Source organism: Anopheles aquasalis, chromosome 3, assembly GCF_943734665.1.
Source record: "Anopheles aquasalis chromosome 3, idAnoAquaMG_Q_19, whole genome shotgun sequence".
Classification (NCBI taxonomy): Eukaryota; Metazoa; Arthropoda; class Insecta; order Diptera; family Culicidae; genus Anopheles; species Anopheles aquasalis.
This window is the reverse complement of record NC_064878.1, coordinates 53,061,049-53,081,048: the sequence shown is the minus strand read 5'-3', so window position 1 is coordinate 53,081,048 and position 20,000 is coordinate 53,061,049. Positions and strand designations below refer to the sequence as shown.

The following is a 20,000-nucleotide window of genomic DNA, read 5'->3' as shown; positions in this document are numbered from 1 at the left end:
AAAGATGCCAGAGTATGGAATGGGTCGGTCTGGCGTCGGTTAAACGAGCATTGAAAGATGATAACCGGTCCGGTGTTCGGTATTCCCATGAGCAACTCATTCCTTCGGCAGAACTTTGGTGTTGAAGAAAGCGAAAACTGATAACACATACCAATCATCTTACATTGGGGATTGCTGTCTGGTATCTCGTCTGGTATGCTTCAGAAGCCACCTGCTGTTGCTGCTAGTGCTTCCGCTGGTTCATGTTCCCAAGCATGAAGAATGCAATTTCCGCAGCAGCAGCAGCAGCAGCAACCGGAAAGCAGTGCAAACATCACAGACACCAACCGACCGAACCGTTATTGGCTGCTGACACCAGCATTCCGGCTCCTTCGCTTCAGCCACCTACTCGACAAACACGGCGTCCAACTGGCGTGAACGTGCAACGTTTAGAGTGCGGCCAGGGCCGGTCATCCATCGGTCTGGATCGGTTCCACTTGTCAAGAAGTCCACTTTCACCCACTTCGATCTCGATATCAGTTCGAGACGTTGAGTAAAAATGGCCATCGGCTATTTTCCGGTAGTGTGGACGATTTTTCCACAAACACACGTCTGTAACGCTGGTTGGGCGACACCGGCGTAAGTTATTTTTGACCACCAGCTCCTGCTTTTGCCGGTGTAACAATCTATTTCCGATCCATTTCCCATTGGGGTGCATTGTAAGGTGTTGGAGACACGTCGTTCAAGCGCAATCGAAGACGATTGGATGCTACCCACATCGTCAGTAAGTAGGAATAGAAGCATGATAGTGACAGCCAAATGGCAGACGGAGCGTATATCAGGAATAGGAACTGAACAGAGTGCAGTCTAGCGATTTGCTCCCAAGATGCTGTTGCTTCTTGGTTCTTGTTCCTCACACAGTGCAGTTCAAGAGTTCAATAACAAAAGGGAAGTATAATAAAGGCCGCATCAATCTTTAAGCTTTCCGGTTCCGATTGTTTGCCGAGATATCTTTAGTGCTGTAGAAGAAGAAAAGCTGCTCCCCAATTAATAGCATACCAGTCACGTACTTCCAAATGTTGCGATCATGTGCTTTCACTCCGTTGCCAATACAAATTAACATAAAAGGGCACATACGCCCTCGCAATGGGGTCCGCGCAAGCCAAGGCACAAAGGCCATCCGCGGAATCGAAATCCTGCAAATGTCTTCACTTTCACCCGAGCCGAGCCTCGTTTTTCCAGCGAAAGTAATGTGAACCAGTTTCCCCGGAAGCCCCCCGCGCACACTAGTGTACGTGGTGAGGACGTGGTGCACTCACCGGCCACCAGCAGGCGCGAGGCTACGCCACGGATGCAGTTTTTCAAACAGGAACCAACCACCACCACTCTGCGGGAACGGCGTTCTTCGCCACGCTAGGACTGGCTGGCTAGAGACGATTCATGAAGCAGAATTTCTAGGTCAGACCTCACCGGGTTCCGGTTTGGCGGTGGTTTGGTTTTTGCTCGTGCGAAAATATATCCCCATTCCAGCGTGCCAGTTTATTGCACACATTTCACTTGCTCTCGTCATTCGCTCCGGCTTCGTTACTCTTGCGATTCATCTGTGCGATTGATACGGTGTGGCTCGCGGGGGAGCAAGGGGTCCAAACCGGTGGCACAGTAGTAGGTCACACCGAGCGCACGTGAAGGTAACGCAGAGTGATAGAAGTGAAAACATCATTAAGCTCTTCACGCACAAACACGGTGCTCTCGGTGATCGATTTTTGGGGCAGCCCCAAGATCTAATGATATCCAGCGAGCATTAATGGCCACGACCAACACGCAAATCAACTCTCGCGTAGTGCGCGCGACAGACAGGCGGTGGAAAAGCGAGTTTCCATTTCCATCGTCCAGTGGACGAACCGGTCGCTAACGAAAACTTGGAGTGAAGAGTGAAAGAGTGCCGCGGAAGGAGGAACTCGTCGAATGCTTCTGCTAGTGAGCGAGCCATCGCACTGCCTGTGCAGACAATGTGCAGTAAAACCTGTACCGACCGAGAAGCCTATAGACGCTTGAACCACTCTCGAAGAAAACGCTCTTGAAAGTGAAATTCTTGGCAGATTTATTGCCAATTCCTGGCCGCGCCTCGAAGCGCCATTGTAAAATGAATCTTCATTCCCGAGACCGGAGAGATGTCGTCTTTTGCAGTCACCAGGCCGTGGAAAACCACGCAACAAGGCTCCTGGGTTGCTTCTGGAGCCTGTGCGCCTGGTCGTCATGTACAGTAACATCCTCGAGACCCCCTCCTCAACCTCTTTTACCTCTTTTTTGGAGTCTTAAAATGTTGCACCACGGCCACGGCATTGTTATCCGGAGGTAGTGAAGCTATCGCGAGAAGAAAAATTGCCTGTCACCAGCAACAAAGCAACCAATTTTGGACGCGTTGCCACGCGGCGGTTCTAGCTGTGGTTCCCGTTTGGTCCACCGAATGCAGGGCCACCTCACGGCTTGGTGAAGATAAATGTCATCAGAATGGCACAATCTGTCCAGAGTTTATTATGCCGCAGGTCGTCGTGGTGCACGGTCGTCGCTTGAAAACCTGTTTATGGTGGAGTGAAAACTACTGGAAGCAAACTCCTGCATACTATCTCCCGGTTACAGTTGAATGCTTCCAAGACCCTTCTCCGTGGACACTCGGGAACAGTTCTCGGAGCAAAACTGGCTCGCACCGATCCATCAAATACCAAGGAAGCCCATTGACGCCTGCTCTGCGTCGGTGGCGAATTCTGATTCTTGGTGCCACAAATTAACACTATTAATGGTGATTCGATTTGGCGCCTGCCATGGTCTGGACACGGCCTTCACACGCTGGCAAATTCATCGCTAGCTCCCTCGCACGCTAAAAAGGCGGCTGACTCAACAGACGAGCCGCGAGACACGTGGTGGCGGGCGAACCGACCTATCCTTGGCTTGACTTGGCTTGGCATCAATTCCGTAGCGCCCCAGCGGAATCGTGATTATCCTATTTTGGCCACGCTTTGGCAGACCGATCGCGTGCGCGACTCGTCATAGGTCAGTTCTTGGTTGTCCAGATTCTTCACGCAAATCGAAAGTGCACTGGCCCGTGTGCCAGTTGCCATCGTGCGACGCACCAGTGCCCCCCCTCGAGGGGCCACCTTTTCAACCCCATATCGGGGTCAGTTTATGCAAAATCGGTACGAGGCTCGCTGGATTCACATTTGCATCATTAAAATGGATGATATTCGACTAATTGGTTCGAGCCGTTGCGGTGGCGGCGGCACTCTTTGCGCCACGCGTATGCGATATACAGGCGCCAGTATCATGGGCACCGTGAGAGGTCGTTCCGGTGAGACCTTCTAAACGGTACCGTTTAGTGGACACGCGCACACGCCAGCCACCGATTACTGATGCCTCCTGGGGCCAATCTCGGCCGCAGTGAGTGATTCAATTGGGCAACAGTGGAATATGTATATGCCCCGATGGACGCCGTCGACGCTGGAAGCGGGGCCCCCATGGAGCCGAATCGGTGCCATACAGTTGACCGAGCGGAACTGGCGGATTCACCCAAGACGTTGGGCCCCCACGTTACGCACCATCATCTTCACGCTTTCCGCTCACGCGAAGGTTATGATGCGACTGTGGTGCTGGTGAGGAGTTGGATGAGCGTAAGGTCTGTGGCAAGGTTTTGGGACCCTTGAGTTGATCGGAAAAATCTTTTTCAATTTCCAAATTTTCCATAACGCACAAGGCCCTTTTTCGGGGGGGGGGGGGGGTTTATCTGTGCATTCATCCGTCTCCGTCTATTATAAGCGTGATCCACACATTGCACAATATTAATGCATATTTTTGAAACAATCGTGGTCAATATTAAAGGCATATCAGGGTTCATGGCACTTAAAAAAATGACACTTTGGTAAAAAAAAGTTCCAAAAAAAGATCTATAGCTGCATAGCAACCGCATTTTAATTCCAGCGCCTACTAAACCTCGTTGCTGCGGTCGTTGTTGGTCCCAACAGCCATCACTTAATCCATTGTTTCCAGCTTTCGAACGCTATAAGCGCTCCAACCCGGCATGCTAAATCGATTCCATTGGCACTGGAATCACACACCTAGCAGCTGGCCAGCAGTATGCAACTCGCACGTCGCCGTCCAATAAATCCATCCATCCGAGACCTCTCATCGAACCCAAAACGTGTCAATTTCCGCAAATGGTTGCCACAAAGCGGATCAGCATTTTTTCCCCATTTATTTGTTTCTTCTCCTCGCGCGTTCGTGCCGCGGAATTTCACACCCATTAGTGCCGCATTCACGATGCAGCCACGATCTGTTGGCGGTTTGCTAGGGGCCTACGAGTGAAGGTCCCCGTACACCGGGACCCTTCGAGATCGCGGCCGTTTTGTAAACAAACACTTTCGACCTTAACCTCCACAGCATGTCCAATGCTCTCGCGTAAAAAAGGGATCCATCCGACGCCCCCGTTTGTAGCCCGTGTTGGGGGGATGAGAATGGAGAAGTGGCCGCTTAATTAATTATGAACGCCGGCGGTACCTCAGATCGCGGGATCGCTCGGGGGGCCATATGTGGTATGTGGCATACGCGAGAGTGTGTGTCTTGTGGAAAAAAGATCAAGTACACCTGGGGCTGGCGAGAGGGATCGTGTAACAATTTATCAACCGAAATATCCGTGCACCATGAAAGTACATCTCTCGACCTAGACGCCAATCAGTGGCGCCGTGGCGCTGAGTGGCGCTGAGCGACGCTTTGGCGACCGACGACGGAGAGGCCTCTGGAGAGGCTGCAACGTGGACCTTCGTGCGCCACAAAGGCGAAGGGCTTACTAATTGATACTAAGGCCTATGAGAATGTGATTCAAATATGGGGTAAAAAAGGGATCGACCTTCCAGCAAGCGGGCGAGCGAGCGAGCGAGCGATCGTTCGTGTGACCCAAACCCTTCTGAAGATGCAGAGCTCCCCCGGACGAGGGTCTTGGGTGCTCTGCGCTGCGACTTCAAACAGCAGCCAAACACTCTCATAACGGAGCCCTTAATTGCAAGATAAATTGTTCCAACGGTGACCATACTAACCTACTCAACGTGCGCTGTAGCGTCCTTTGGCGGGACAATGTCGAACTACGGCGTGCTCTCAGGCCACCAGCACTGGAACCAACACCTGGTCGCTCGTCGATCACCACCGCATCGAGCGAGGTAAAGTCGCGAGCTTTCGAGGTGACCTTCGAACCGTGCTTCGGTGGTGTCCTCGGTGACGGTACCTCCACGCTGCTCTCCACATCCGACCGCATGTTGCATTCCTGCGGGAAGCTGGTGCTGAACGAGCGCAGGGCGGCCGCACCGGCCAGCTTCAGTCGATTGCGGAAGATGTCACCGATACGGCGCGGTACCGAGGGTTTACCACCGGAAGCGTTGCTCTGGTTGCTGAGATTCCCAAACGCTGCCTCCGGTGAGGACTCTGATGGCTTCGGCTTAGCGGCACCACCGCCACCAGGATCATCGCGGACATTCGGTGACTTCCGGGCGCTCACCGGACTCGGTAGCTGATTGTCGATCCACGTCGTAGACATGGTGGGCATTGTGGGGACCGGCTGGGGACGGTGCGCGTGCTAGTGTTGCTAGTGTTGCTGTGCTGACGATCACTCGTCAAGGCATGTGTCATATCTTTAGCTTCTTGTCACTACACACATGAATCGGGTTCGTCGTCGAAGGGTGATCAACGAAAGAAGACCTGAAGAAGAATGAGCAAAAAAAGAGGAAAAGATCAGAAAGGGCAATTTAGTAACGTTTGACGATTGACGATTGCTGACAGCTAAGCGACAGTGTATGGCTGCTAATCAGTAGTCAGCATCCAACACAGAAGACATCTGATAATGCAACTTAATTCACCAAATTAATGATTTGCTGTGGATGGATAGAGACACAGCGAAATCGTGGATCTCTTCCTCGATGCGTTGCCTTCATCTATCGATTCATTAACAACCGGTATCGCATCCTGGCAAGCGCATGCCAGGTTGCCTAGCACACTCGCCTACTCAGTTGACGCTGACCGTCATCGCCTCCAATCAGCTAATCAACAGCGATGGATGACAGCGAAACCTTCAGTTATGATAACAATTAATCCGATGAGCAAAGGCGATACGAGAGGAGCTAATTATCAGATGGAGAGCCTCCAGTCGGTGCCGGAGCCGAAGGCGAATGGAGGCGTCCATTTGAATCCGATCGATGACTGCGTCATCAATTAGTGTGCTGCATCGTGTGTCTCTCGTCTCGTCATTCCCAAATCAGGCACCCAGCTCATCTGATGGATGAGCCCCCGGATGAGTCGACTAATTGGAACCGAAGGACAAGGGCACGGCGTTAATCGCATAAAGTCGACCAGCAGCCCCGCACAGCCAGCTCCGTTCTGGTGCTATCGATGTAACCCAATATCGGATTTATTGTGACACATCTCACGCTCAGCATGGAACAGAACGAAGGACAGTTCTTAGTGGCACACCAACGAGGAAGGCAAACACAAACCGGGCTCACAAATCAATTTTAAGGGCGAACTTCCTGTTGCCACGACTCTGAGCATTTGAAAGCCAGTCCAGAACGTTCCAATTCTGTCTTTTTCCGCTCCAGAAGCTCGATCTCGTTTGACCGATGAATATGCGAGATCACGAAGCGGTCGCCTAAAAAAAGATGTTGCGACGAAGATCAACTTTTGTGGCTTCTCCAAACGCTACTCGATCGATCCACATACATTCCATTAAGGTGCTACCATTTGAAGGTCTCTTTGCATCGCAAAACGGCCATGCTTTTGTGTACTCTGTCCAGGGACTACTCTACACCCAGTGCGCGTTGTTCTCCCGCTTTTCTGCTGCAAAAATGTCTGCAAACACGATTGGTCAACATACAAAGCGTTCGGACCTGATGCCCGCATGATGTACGGCTTGAAAAACCTGATCACTTTACCCGCGGCGGCCAACCCATTTGTCCGATTTGGCCATTGTGGCCCCAGACACAGACCTTCTGTACAGGCACAGGGCACTCCTGGTCCCGCGGTCAAGCTGCTGACAATCTTTGTAGGCATCTAACGGTGGACGGCCATATATCTGGCCGCGCGCCAAAGAGTTCTGTCAACGGTGGGTCGCTCGTGCCGATCACTTTCACTAATCGCTCCATTAGAGCAACGGGGGCGCTCCAGGGAGGGAGTCCCAGTCAGTTTACCTTCTTGCCTGCCTGCCTGACTGCCTGAGGGGGTCACAGACCCAGACGCACCCGAACGCCTGCCGCCCCAGCACTCGACTGCACTCGGGGTGGGGGGAGCACCTGAAAAGTGACCCACTGGTTGGTCAACAACAGCTCTATCTGGCCGCCAGGTCGCGTACAACGTACGCTCCGCGATCGTCAATGGCGCGCTCTCGCTCGGTGGCCCGTTACAAATTTGGGTCAGACCCGGAGCCAGATTTCGCAAGCCAGAGCCAGCCAATGGCTTCATCCAAAGACCGCACCCCAGCGCTACACTTTGACTTTGCCCCCTCGCAATCCCCTCCGGATTCATGCATGGTTCAGCGCAGTGATCAATCGACGGATCAAAGTCGGATCGCGCGAGCCGGCGCGTGTTTTGTGTGGACATGTGGATGTGCATGTTTGGTGTGTCTATCGAAACCTGTCTTCGAGACGAGTGTTTTTTTTTTTATTCATTCAAGAGTCAACTGGGAGAATGACGCTGACTCTACTCGAGATCGCGCTGGCGGGGGGGCCCTACATTTCGAGACGATTCGAGACGATCCCGTCTCGCTCTGATCGAATCCAATCGGCGCTGGGGTACGCAAATGTCCTGTCCTCTTACAATACGATGCAATTAGGGACTTTTCGCTTCGATTCGACGAAATCAGATGAGAGAACAAGTGGCAAACCGGAGCAGTATTTCACAACGACGCGTCTGGGGTCAGGGGAATCAATATTTTGATAGATTTAGGTCAGCCTGAGCCTCGTGTTAGGTGACAATCAATGGCGACGCAAAGATGGCGCCTCTCCTATCCCAACACCAATCAGTCTCCAGTGGCACTGAAGTGGACATCAAAACGACGCTGTAACGATTAGAGCCCCCTTATTTGTTGCCAAATCACCCTCAACAAGGTGCCAAAACAACAAAGCAACGCCATGGCAGGCCAGGCGCGCGTTCAGCTCCTTCAGGTGGTCTCGGGTGGGACACGATCAGTGATCAGCGCGCCAACTCCCAACCGCCGATCGGGGATGGGAATTTGTTTTCGTTTATAGTTCCCCCTTGATTTGCTGCTGCGATTCGCCTCTTGGCCTCTTGCCCCTTTTTGGTTGAGCTTGCAAAACGGGCCACTCGAGAGACCCGCAGGCGTACGCCGAGAGCTGTTCAATAATGACCGATCGAACCACCGAGTGTGTGTCGATCGAGAGCTGCTTGTGGAGCTCGTGGGAAAAGAGGCGGAGGGTGTGTAATAATTGTAGCAATCACCAAAGCCAATGGGCTGTCTTGGATGTTTTTTCGGGATGGGTGAGAGAGAGGGGCGGGGATGACTAAGTGTTTCAGCACGCGTATTTTGACCTCACGCCCCCCGGCGATCAGCTGTGGCGCTGGAGCCACCTGCTTAACCTACATACCGGCACCTACGGAGTGGAATGGAACGTGGAAAACGCGTATTTCGAGTTCGGCACGATCTGCACGATGGGAATGGTCGGATGGCCGAGGTAGGGGTTTGAGGAAGCCCCGATTGAAGTTCAGGTTGAACGTACGAACGTTCGAACGGTTTTCTGCGCGGCGGCCATTAGATAATTGTTGCCCCAGAGCCCCTACTACGCGCCCGGCCCGGCCGTGAGGTGACTGAACTCGCGACGGGGACACTTCTTCTTCGGTCGGTCGGGAGTCGGTAGCTGCTGATGACCTGGTGAACCATATTCAGCAGGGGTCCTAACCGCTTTGACCTAGGAGCAGCCACAGAGCACATGCACAACACCGGCATATCCCGTAACGACCGGTGACGTCGATCTGGCCACGGCACGGGAGATAAAAACCACACCGCGCACACCCGCTTGGGCGTTAATTTTTTTTTTCCAACTGTCATACAAGATTTATGTTGCGTTTGTTGTACTCGCGTGATGATTGTACACTGTACGGAGTATGGACAAATGGTATACAAAAGAAACACGCGACTACAAGAGGGGGCGGTTCTCCTCGGGTGTTTCTGTTGGCCACCACCCCGGGAGGCATCGAAATTTGTTGCACAACTCGCCCAACGCACTGCACTGGTGTTGCGGTCTGCATCATAATGGAGGGTGTCTCTTATCTCTCGAATCTTCTGCTGACCTTCGGTGTACCTGCACGGAGTATGAGCGCCCTGAGAGTGTCCCGGAATGCGTACGTTCGTGGTGCCATCTCGTGGTCCTCCCGCTGTAGAAAGATGTGTCGTTACATCAGTCACGTTCGTCTTCAAACTTTGCCAACACCATTCCGTCGATATCACCTCCATTACAGCTTCCTACGTATTAAAAACCTACGATCATTCCTAGGAACACTCCAACAGGCTCGCCTGGTAAGGTCGCCGGGTTCGAAAAAGGTCTCCAGGAATCGAAAAATGATCCAACGTGAACCAAAAACCAGTATGCAGCTAATGCACCATCACCAGACAGACAGACAGTGCAGTATGGCCCCGTCAGCATCTCATTCTTCGCTCCGCTAATGAAAATTAATACAATTTGATCGCATTCCCGTCCCCCCACACTATTATAGAACTGGCGCCTCCAAATATGGTCACCGGTTGGTGGCGCCAGAAGCGAAAGGACAACCGTAACGTATCCTAGCGTTGCGCTTATCTCGATGATCTAGATACCAGCCATCAGATCGTTGTGGGTCAAGAGCGAAGCAATTCAACGATGACAAAGACAACAATCGCGGCTGCAAACACATAAAGCTGTCACCAGGAAATCGCTTTTAAGCGAGGGAGGCACGTTCCCAGATGGATTCCAGATGAGGTTTAATTAGTTGCGATCGAATGGATCGCCGGTGCTACTGGTGTTGTTCACCTCATTAAGCGTACCACGTGGAACACGGACACCAATCTGTATTGGCGGCTGGCAGTAGAAGCTAAATACACTAAATAGACTCTCTCTCTCTCTCTCTCTCTCTCTCTCTCACTCTGTTGGGTTTTGTCTGCCGTGCGCACCTTATGCAATTGGTATGTTCGCTTGTCCGAGGCATGTACTTCCACCGGGATTGCAAACAGCCACCGGATGGACAGTACGGACGTAACGCATCTGCCCGAGTACGACGACGAGACACACTTTGCGAACACACTACTGGCTACATAACCTCAACCTCCCAGACCAGCGGTTGCCAAGAAGCTGAGATTGATTTGTTTATTGAGATGTAGATTGCTTCGTTTGGCAACCCATTTTGCCTCCAGAAGCCACAACGACAGGCAGGTAGGAAGGTAGTAGTTGCGTTTGCTTCAAACGATCAACCAAGATTGCATGCACAATGCACTCTAATGATCGGTGAAGCCCATCGATCTCTCGCGAGACTGACTTGCCCCCCGAGAGCCTGGGGTGAGGTTGGTTCTCCTGTCTCCCCGGACCGCACAGCAGCCGCGTTAGCAATTGTCTGGATGGCGTGCTCGAACGAAGAACGTGAAAACACTTTCCAGTCCAGCACTTTGGTGGCTAATGCTCTGCTCGGAATCCGTACCGTAGCGCACTTCGTCTGGCCACACAATGGCCCTCGGGCCTGGTCTTAACTATGCAGTCGAGGGTAAACATCACCGAAGAAAGCACCGCGAGCTACTTCGTAACAGACTCGGGGATCGGGAATCACCGAAATGCACTGCATCTCCAGCAGGCTGCTGCACCAGAATGCTGCCGAAAGTGAAAGTGGCCAGTCAAGAAGTGCAGGAAGCAGAGTTTACCGTGGGGTAAACCTCGATTATCCGATCCGATCGCTTTGGGGTGGCCTGGCGTTGATTTGAATGTCGTGCGCGGAGGTGGCCCCATAAACGATGCGAGGACATTAATTCGTCGGGAAGTTATAGTTTCGTGCACCTTCGGTGTGGCCAGTGGATAGGCGCCAGCAATAAACTATTTTATGCAAGGCTTTTGCCATAAATTCAATCGAAAATTCGAACAGGAAAAGGAATGATTTCAATGAGCCACCCGCACTGGAAGTACTTGCAGTATGAACTATTTAATATTTTAAGGGGGAGCTAAGGAATTTACCTTGTTTTTTGACACTTTTCGTTTAATTTTTTGTTAATAATTATGTAAAACTCATTTTTAGGCAAAATCGTAAAAAATGCTACTTTTTCAATTAAAAAATCTGCCAAAAATGGAAAAAATTGGAAATTTAACAAAAACTCTACGGTGCTATCCCGATAAAGTTATAATTTTCGAAAAGAATGTTGGTTTGCATTTTTCTGATGGCCCATCACGCAGCTACGATGGCACTGTTTACGGTTCGAGTCAAAAGACTTGCCCCTTAAGACATAAGCGACGAACCCGGTTTGATCACTGAACAACTTAAAAAATTTGCCAAAAATCGAAAAATTCAAAAATTAATAAAATCGCAACGTTGCTGCCTCGATAAACGTATCATCTAACAAAAATTTGCTGATTTGTCAATTTCGGATGACTCAGCACGTCGCTACGTTGAGCACCGGAAAAAGTACCTTTTCGAAAACACTCCTCTCTAAATTTAATGCCACGGATGAAGTGTTCTACAAATATTCTCCATAATATAACCAAATAAATAAAAATTTGATGTTTAATATACATCTACTCCAAAAAAATTAATTGATTCTTTAATGCGAATTAACTTTAGCCCCTTTCAATAGCAAAATATTAGCATCTTTATCATCTTCCAACATGGCGCGAACGTACTGCATCTAAATAGCAAAACATTTACAAAACAACTATCTATAAATGCTAAATTCCCTCTCGAAAACAATCATTAAAAGCATCTCATCGAAACCACAACAACGGCGCCCGTCTTTTACAAGGTCTCATAAAGCAAGCAGCTCGCGCCATGAGGAAGGGCTCTGTAGAAATAGGTAAGTTATAGGAACGATTAACGATGAAAAATACACAAAGTTACTCGTCGTCGTCGTCATCGTATCTGCCGCACTCTGAGCCGAGTTTTGACGACCTATGCCCGGGCCGGCATCGTAGGTTTCTTCATGCTCATCTGAACAGACCACAGCATAATCCGGTACACTAACACCTCACCAACCGCGAACACGACCCTTCTAGCCCGGGCTAGAAGTTCCAACCCTGCAGCCACCTCACGGGGCTCACGGGAAGCACTAAAAACAAGACGCATAAATCATCGCCCGGTCCAGGGGGGTCCGGCGGGGCCCAAAAACAAATGCTTCTTCTGGCAGCTTCAGTCAGTCCGTGGCTGCAGCCCATTCCCGCAGCAGCAGCAGCAGCAGCAGCCCGTGCTTGCAGATTGCACTTTCGAGGCCGAGCGAGCCACAAACGAGATACCGAGGCGCGGTGGGAATCTAACGCGCGGGAGAGAGGTCGTGGTCTGTACATTCTGACCGAGTGCAATGAGCATTGCGCAGCCAAAGGTCCATGGTAAGGCAGGGCAACCACGTGGACGGTGCATGCGTATCCATGCTGGAACACCACCGCCACCATCACCGTCATCAACCCACCACCCGACTGTGGTTTTCGGTGTGCAAAGTGCAATGGCGACGGTAACGGCCGGGTATGTTGCACCTTCTGGCATGCTGCCGCTGCTGCTGCTGCTGCTGTTGGCGTGTTGGTACACGCCGCTGCACTCACTCGCTCACTGCTAGCGGTGGCTGTTTGTGCCAAATTTCGCAACAGTTACACATTGATTGAAAAAGGGCTGGACAGGAGACGCAGCGAGGGGGAGCGAGGGTGATCTCTCTGGCCAGGCTCTGCCCAGGCTCTGGCACCACAATGCTCGCTGTGTGCGATGAGTGCGAAACGAAACTTCAAACGCAGCTCAGTGAGATGTAAAACCGTTTAGTGAGGCACGGGGCAACGAATTAAACCGACGACGGGCATCGGCGCGTTTTAAAGCTGGCCTGAACCATATACACCAACCAAAGTTCATCAGACCCCCCGCATCGAGGCGTGTTCCGGAGAGCAGGAACTTAATTAAAACCTCAAAAAACCGAACGAAATATGTACACAAGCTGGAACGTGCAGAATTCCCTGCGTGCCATTCGGTGGATTCCAAACACTTGTGCTGTGAATGCTTATGCTGAGAATATGGCATTCCGTTTGAATTTATTATTTACGATGGAACGTAAAAAAGAACAAAACGCGGGCAGCATAAAACATGGAATTTAATTGTGACACCTAAGAACGTCGAGCGTTTGAGATTTTGTCGCAGATTTCGATTCGATTCTTCGCTTCTAATTCACCATTCGTTTGGCTCTTTCAACACCGGAAGAGGGCAAAGGTGTTGAGAAGCCCGTTTGATCCGTTTCCTGCGTTCGCTATCCGGTGTAAGGAAAGATTTATATCAAATGCCTTATCTACGATCAAATCGAACGCGTGTTTTGTGTTTTATTACTAGTTGGATGCTATACGATACTGCCAACGAGGTTGGGAAGTGCGAAAACATTAATCCTAGCTCAGAAACCCTAACCAACGTGTATTCGTTCCCCATGAAGGACACTTTAGAGACAGGAATCAATAATTTTTAAAAATGGAGGTCATCGATAGTCACAGCAGGTATTATGTGGCTATATATTTGAAGAACACTGTCCCTGAATGTACCTCATAAACTTGTACTCGATGGATTCTTATCGAAAATTTTAAAATTGAAATTCCTCCCGAAAGTAATAAATGAATCTGGCGCATTTTATGACCAACATGTCCTTTACAAACACTCCACAGTAGTTGTAGCTCTTGAAAGGCGCTTAAACACCAAAAAGGAGGACCAAAATGACTAATTTTCACTCAGACAGACACCGCCGCTGAGGCCACCACCACAGATAACACACAGGAACCTCGTAATGCCGGCAAGGAAGCCATTTTGTCGGCTACCACTTTCTTGATGGCGCGAATCATCCGTCAATCAATTAAGCTCTAACAGCGCACACGCTCCATCACACCATCTGCTACCACGCCGCGGGCCATAAAGCACGGGAACGGGAGCAATCTGGAACCCCTCCAACCGGTAGCTTCCCTTCCCGAGGCGTCTTATCGGGAGCAATATTCCAGTTTTGTCCCGTTGCAGGAACCAGTAGCACTCGCCCCTCATCATGCGCTAGCAGGCTCGGGAATCGGGCCAGTCCATCCAGCGTCTCGTGTGCCCGTTCTTCGTTGCTTTGTTGCCGCACACGACACCTTCTTCCAGCAGCAGCAGCAGCAGCAGATGATTGAAAGCATAAAAGGAGGCGAACGGGGGCTGGCTGACCAAATGGCCACCCTCTCCGGCTGCAGCAACAGCAGAGCCTTCTCAAGGGAACGCAAACAGGGAGGCGCACCCGCTGGCCAATTTCACGGTTGCGCTCAATTCGGTGAGGCGCGCACCAAAAGAGCCCGCCAAGGTGGCCTGATGAGCTCATTTTCGGAACCAAGCGCGCGCGGCAGTTCATCATCACGCCCCGGGGTGGTCGCGACTGGTTTCGAGATTTCCATCCCTTTTGCTTTCCTGATGGTGGTTGCGTTGCTGCCACCGATCCGTCGGTGGATTAGATTTGTTTACCGATTTGTACTGGTGCCACCGATTTAATTCTCCCCCTTTTTCCACCTGCTACCAAGCGGGTGGCCATTGCCAACAAAAAACCCGATACAGCGAAAGCATATCGTTCACTGATTGCTGGTTGGGAAGTGTTCGGTGGGGATTTTTACTTCTTTTTTGCAGAATGAGCATGTGTGTTCCACACCTTTTCACACCGTTTTCGGTATCTGCTTCTTCTTCTTCTTCTTCTTGCTTTTTTGCGCCCCACCGGTTCCACTAATATGAGCTCCACCACAAACGCACGCCATTTTATTTCGCACATTTTTTGTTTTTTGTTCCGCACGCTTCCTTTGTGGCACTTGGGCGCAAAATAGGCAGCGCGTGCTTTCCACGTGCTTTCCACTCCACGATGGGGGGTGTAAAGACGCTCACGCCTCCCACACCTCGCCTCGGTTCCATTCGGTGTGTGTGATTTCCTTTTTCCGCTCAACACATTTCCCACATCTGTTTGCCGTTTTGCTGGCCGTGTGCCGATCACACGGAACTCACGGAAGTCCATTGCACAGTTTGTCTTTCGGCGAAAAAATGGTCGCTTCACCGATTTGGGGTTATAGTTTGGCACACTATCTCACGCCGCATCACCGTATCACCACGCGAAACATTCCAAAGAACAGCATCAAACGATTCAGGAAGCATCGAGAGGATTAAGGAATGTGGAAGCGCAATCCCCCAAAAACAGGAACGACATTCAATTTGCAAACACTGCAGCACATAAATGGAGCGTTGAACGAACCCAGGACAATGGCTGACGAAGACGAATCAAGGCAAGATGAAGGAACAGACTCCCGTCCCGAACCAAAATGGAGCGCAGCAGCGCTTGGTGGCCATATTTTTTCGCCTACGAACCGGCTTATCATTGCGGCACCACATCGATTGGATTGAAACCGGATTTACGATTTAATCAACAGTACCGGGGACATTAGGTGGCCACCAAATTCAAATGCATACCTTGCTGTAGAGTAGATTCACATGCACTGGACCTCTGGACCACACCAATCGGCTTCACACTCCACCGGCAGGTTTGATGATAGAAATTTTCTTAAATTTGAAATGCACTAAAACTTCACAATCCACAAACCACCAACAAATGTATCACAATAAAACCATAAAACTATCACTTCACCGTCCCACTTTGGCGTGGTCAGTTCGCCATCAAGATGTGGATCACTCGGGAATCCTAGATGCGCACGGGATAGGGACGCGCGACACAACCGCGACAAATAGAAGCCGACGCTAGAAGATGCAAGTGCCGCGACACGTACGGCTATCACGAGGAGCGTTAACGGAGAACGAAACACGCGCCACCGCGGCCGATCGACAACCTGATCGGCGGGCTCGCCAAGCACCCAGCAGATCCGGCAAAAACCCATGCTCCACCGGCACCATAGTCGCTCTCGGTGTGCACGATCGCTCTTTTTCTCTTCGTTTCTTCGGCGAGCGGTGACTTTAGAGGTGGGGCTGAAGCTGAAGAGTGCGAGTGCCCTCTTTGGGGGCGAGAGAGTTGCTTGCGAACTGATCGTACCGACGATTCGAGATCTTTCGACGATTAATCGTTTAATTTAAAAGAAAATATATAATGTTTAAGATAAGGACACTGGTTGGTAAGGTAAAGATCATCAACCATAACGATCTTTTCTTTTATTCCAAGATGAGCTTAACGGTTAACCTGCAGAGAGCAAAGATCAAGCCGACATCGAGTCGAGAGAGCACATCGCGAGGATCGGATTCTCTCCAAAAACCATGGCCCCCACAATACCCGCACCGCGCAGAATACAGTCGATCGAAAGCAAGAGTGATTCGTCTCATATCCTGCTTGCGCGGCCGATCGCGACCATCCTGTTAGAAGCCGTGCTGCTGCTGCTGCTGCCGTGGCCATTGGTTAATTTGCAACAATCCGGTTGACTGACACCGCTACTCGCTAGGTTATTGCTCCCGTGCGTGGTGCGGTCGATCCGGTTTCGTTTAAGGATGATCATCGGGGATCCGAGCAGCCTTTCAGGTTAGGATGACTTGGAAAGAGTAATGAAAGTGAGAGTGCTAGAGCGTGGGCCAGGAATACCATCGTGTTGATCGATAATTACTGATATTTCGGAATAAAAATTAAGAACTAAGGACACGCACATCGTTACGAAATGGAAAGAAATGCATTTGATTTATGTGTCACACCCAGATTCTTAAAATACTACTAAATAGATGATTGACTTTACACTTTCGGAAGGTTGCTAGCAAGCATGAGGTAACACTTTTCGTAACATCGCTCGTTAAGACACAATTAAACGGCTTCCAGCAATACGGCAATACCCTGTCCACCACCGATGCACGCAGATCCGACGGCACGCTTCAGGTTCTTGCGCCTAGAATGGAACAGAAAATAGGAAAAAATCAATTAGAGTGGCTCCAAAAGGAACATTCCCCTTCTTGACACTTACTTCAGCTCATGTACCAAGTGGCCGGTGATGCGAGAACCGGAAGCACCAAGCGGATGACCGAGAGCAATCGCACCTCCGTTCAGGTTGAACTTGTTCATATCAATACCAAGCTCCTGGACACAGGCAAGGGCCTGAGCACCGAAGGCTTCGTTAATCTCGAACAGATCGATATCGTCCACCTTAAGACCAGCCACCTGCAGCACGCTACGGATCGCTGGCACCGGTCCGATGCCCATAATCTCTGGCGGTACACCGACGGTACTGTAGGCGACAAGCCGTGCCAGCGGGGTGAGGTTGTGCTTCTTGATCGCTTCTTCCGAAGCCACCACAACCGCTGCCGCACCATCGCAAATACCCTGCACAAAGGGAGATTGATTAGTTAGTACCAAAAAGATGCAGTTTCAGTTCGTTGCTTCCTTACCGAGGCAGTTCCGGCGGTCACGCAGCCGTTCTTCTTGAAGAGCGACGGCAACTTGGCGAGCCCTTCGAGTGTCGTCTGCGGTCGGGGATGCTCATCGACGGCAAAGTCCACCTCCTTGCCCTTGACCTTCAGCTTGAACGGGGTGATTTCCGTCTTGAACACACCCTCGTCGTTGGCCTTCTTCCAGAGCTGCTGCGACCGGTACGCAAACTCGTCCACCTTCTCACGGGCGATCTTGTTGCGCTCGGCCAGATTCTCAGCCGTCAGTGCCATCGGCAGCTTGCAGTACGAGTCCGTCAGTCCGGTCTAGAGGAGATTATTAGAGAGAAAGAACGATAGACGGTTAGAGCTGTTCTGTCCCCTTATCCTGCTCGCTACATACCCAGAGCGCATCCTCTAGCGGAGGGCTGGTACCGAGGGTAATACCGAAACGGCTGTTCCGCAGTGTGTAGGGTGTTTGCGACATGTTATCAACCCCACCGGTCAGTGAGATTTGCGCCGCTCCGACGAGAATGTCCTGCGCTCCGTTGACCACGGCCTGGAACCCAGAACCACACAGTCGGTTCACACCGAGTGCTGGCCGTTCGATCGGAATGCCGCATCCGAGAGAAACGTGACGTGGCAGGAAGGCACCATCGGTTGAGGAGAGAACGAGCACCTGGCCGATGTTGACCGAGTCGACCTGATCCGGCTTAACACCGGCAGCATCGAGAGCGGCCTTTGCGGCCACCGTCTGCAGCTGTGTGGCGTTCGTGTTCTTGAACACACCGCCAAAGGTTCCGAAGGCCGTACGCTTGGCAGCAACGATGAATACTCCTGCAAGGGGGTGAGAGAAGGGAGAAATCTGTCAGACCAAATATCATGCACAGCTCATGATTGAGTGCCACTATCAGGATTATCAGCACCATCATGGTACGCCGGGAACGCTTCCTTATCACGAAAGAGTATAGAGTATGTTTTGAGTTTCGTCCGAGCTGATATCAGCCAAAGTGGACCATGTACCGTCTTCCGAGGGGGCAATCTGGCCTATTTGTCGATGATAAAACCCCGGCGAGAGCATCTCCGAGTCATGTGCCCTCGTCCATTTGCAAGATCACCACAAATTGTGAGCCAGGGATTAAAAATAAAAAAAGATACATTTTAGGCTTATCTGCTTTCCTCCGTGCATGGGTGGAAGGAGAGCAGACGCCGCCTGCTGTTGTTGTTGCCATCTCTATCGAGCGGACTTTGACCCGAGCCGGTGATCGTAGGTGATCGTCTGGATCAAAGTACAATTTGCCAGAGCATCTTTTGAAAAATCACTCCCAAGAAACTTGTTTTAGTACGCTTACAGACTATCGAACACGTTTTAATATAACTAAAATCAGCTGTTTGTGAATCAGCTGTTTTAGTTGTTGCACTCGTCGCGATTCGATTTGCAGCTTACCTTTAGTGAGAGCAGCCATGATGATGATATTAAGAAGGTTTTATGAGAAACTAACAGAAAAAGAACAACACTTTCAACTTATTAATGCGGGTGCACTTAAAACAGGTAGTACTCTCTCCGGCGGTTCCAGGCAAGGTGTGTTTAACAACCCAGGGAATGAAATAACCACAACAGGACTTTCACAGGCATGTTGGATTTTGACAGTCAGAGTGAATGTTTCTGTTGGCACCTGGGGATGCGAGGAAATTCAAACAAATCCGTTACTCATTCCCTGCCTTCCACGAGATAATTCCATCTCACATCCAGTAACTACGTTCTTTCGACACTGAACTCAACCTCCAAGCTATGTTATTGCACCGTTATATTTATCTTTCGTTGCCTTCGGCTACAAACACGCCCGCTTCACCCGTACACACGCATCCAGCGACACTTTTCCCACCAGCGTAATCGAATGCTTTCAATCATTTAAGGTACGTTTTGTTTAACAAATTCCACTTGGCTAGAATAAGCTGCCTTTTGCTACGCTAAGCCCGTCCTAACACAATCGCAGCGCTTCCCCCCGGGAACCACGCTAACTCTATAAAAAAAGAAGTGTACCCCAGTCGTTGATAATCCCGAACCCACGACCCTCCTGTCTACCTGTCGAGTAAATTTGTCCTATTAAATCAAAACAAATCGCTGCACAACGGCGTATCTCAATCGTAAAACCACCGTAGTCCACCCGATCTGCACCTTCCGTTAATCGTTGCTCATGGGAAACTCTCGATTGAGCGCATCTAAATCTCGGTTGTCGATGGCCGGTTGCAGGTCCTGCCGTCCCATCAGCGATACCACCATCCGTAACGTGGTCCATATCGTGCTGGACATTTGATTCGCTGGCGATGAAACGTTCAACCCGGAACGGGCTATCGAGGTGGCCTGATGGTTGAGTGCGGTCAGCAAATGCTCGGCCGCTTCCTTGTACGCCTTCAGATTGATGCAGATGATACCGACATTGTAG

At 50.7% G+C, this 20,000-nt stretch overlaps 3 protein-coding genes across 3 annotated transcripts in view; all 3 read right to left on the bottom strand.

Moving 5' to 3' along the window:
- The window catches only part of LOC126577425 (uncharacterized), a 46,529-nt gene extending 30,510 nt beyond the window's left edge, over positions 1–16,019 (bottom strand). The window contains exons 1-2 of the mRNA XM_050239042.1: positions 15,673–16,019; positions 5,064–5,718 (exon numbers count right to left, since the gene is read on the bottom strand). Coding sequence (XP_050094999.1) covers positions 5,064–5,566 — 503 coding nt within the window. The 5' untranslated portion in view covers positions 5,567–5,718; positions 15,673–16,019. The remainder of the gene's footprint in view (positions 1–5,063; positions 5,719–15,672) is intronic.
- Positions 16,020–16,849: 830 nt separating this feature from the next.
- On the bottom strand, positions 16,850–19,151 carry LOC126576298 (3-ketoacyl-CoA thiolase, mitochondrial). Its single transcript, XM_050237512.1, has 5 exons — positions 19,001–19,151; positions 17,957–18,390; positions 17,575–17,880; positions 17,154–17,509; positions 16,850–17,078 (listed from the first exon to the last, which is right to left on the bottom strand). The coding sequence occupies exons 1-5, from the start codon at positions 19,017–19,019 to the stop codon at positions 16,997–16,999; spliced, it is 1,197 nt and encodes a 398-aa protein (XP_050093469.1). The 5' UTR covers positions 19,020–19,151; the 3' UTR covers positions 16,850–16,996.
- Positions 19,152–19,344: 193 nt separating this feature from the next.
- Positions 19,345–20,000, bottom strand: part of LOC126577525 (peroxisomal targeting signal 1 receptor) — a 2,699-nt gene continuing 2,043 nt past the window's right edge. The window contains exon 3 of the mRNA XM_050239202.1: positions 19,345–20,000. This exon is cut by the window's right edge and continues 1,040 nt beyond it. Within this exon, the coding sequence (XP_050095159.1) occupies positions 19,739–20,000 (262 nt within the window). The 3' untranslated portion in view covers positions 19,345–19,738.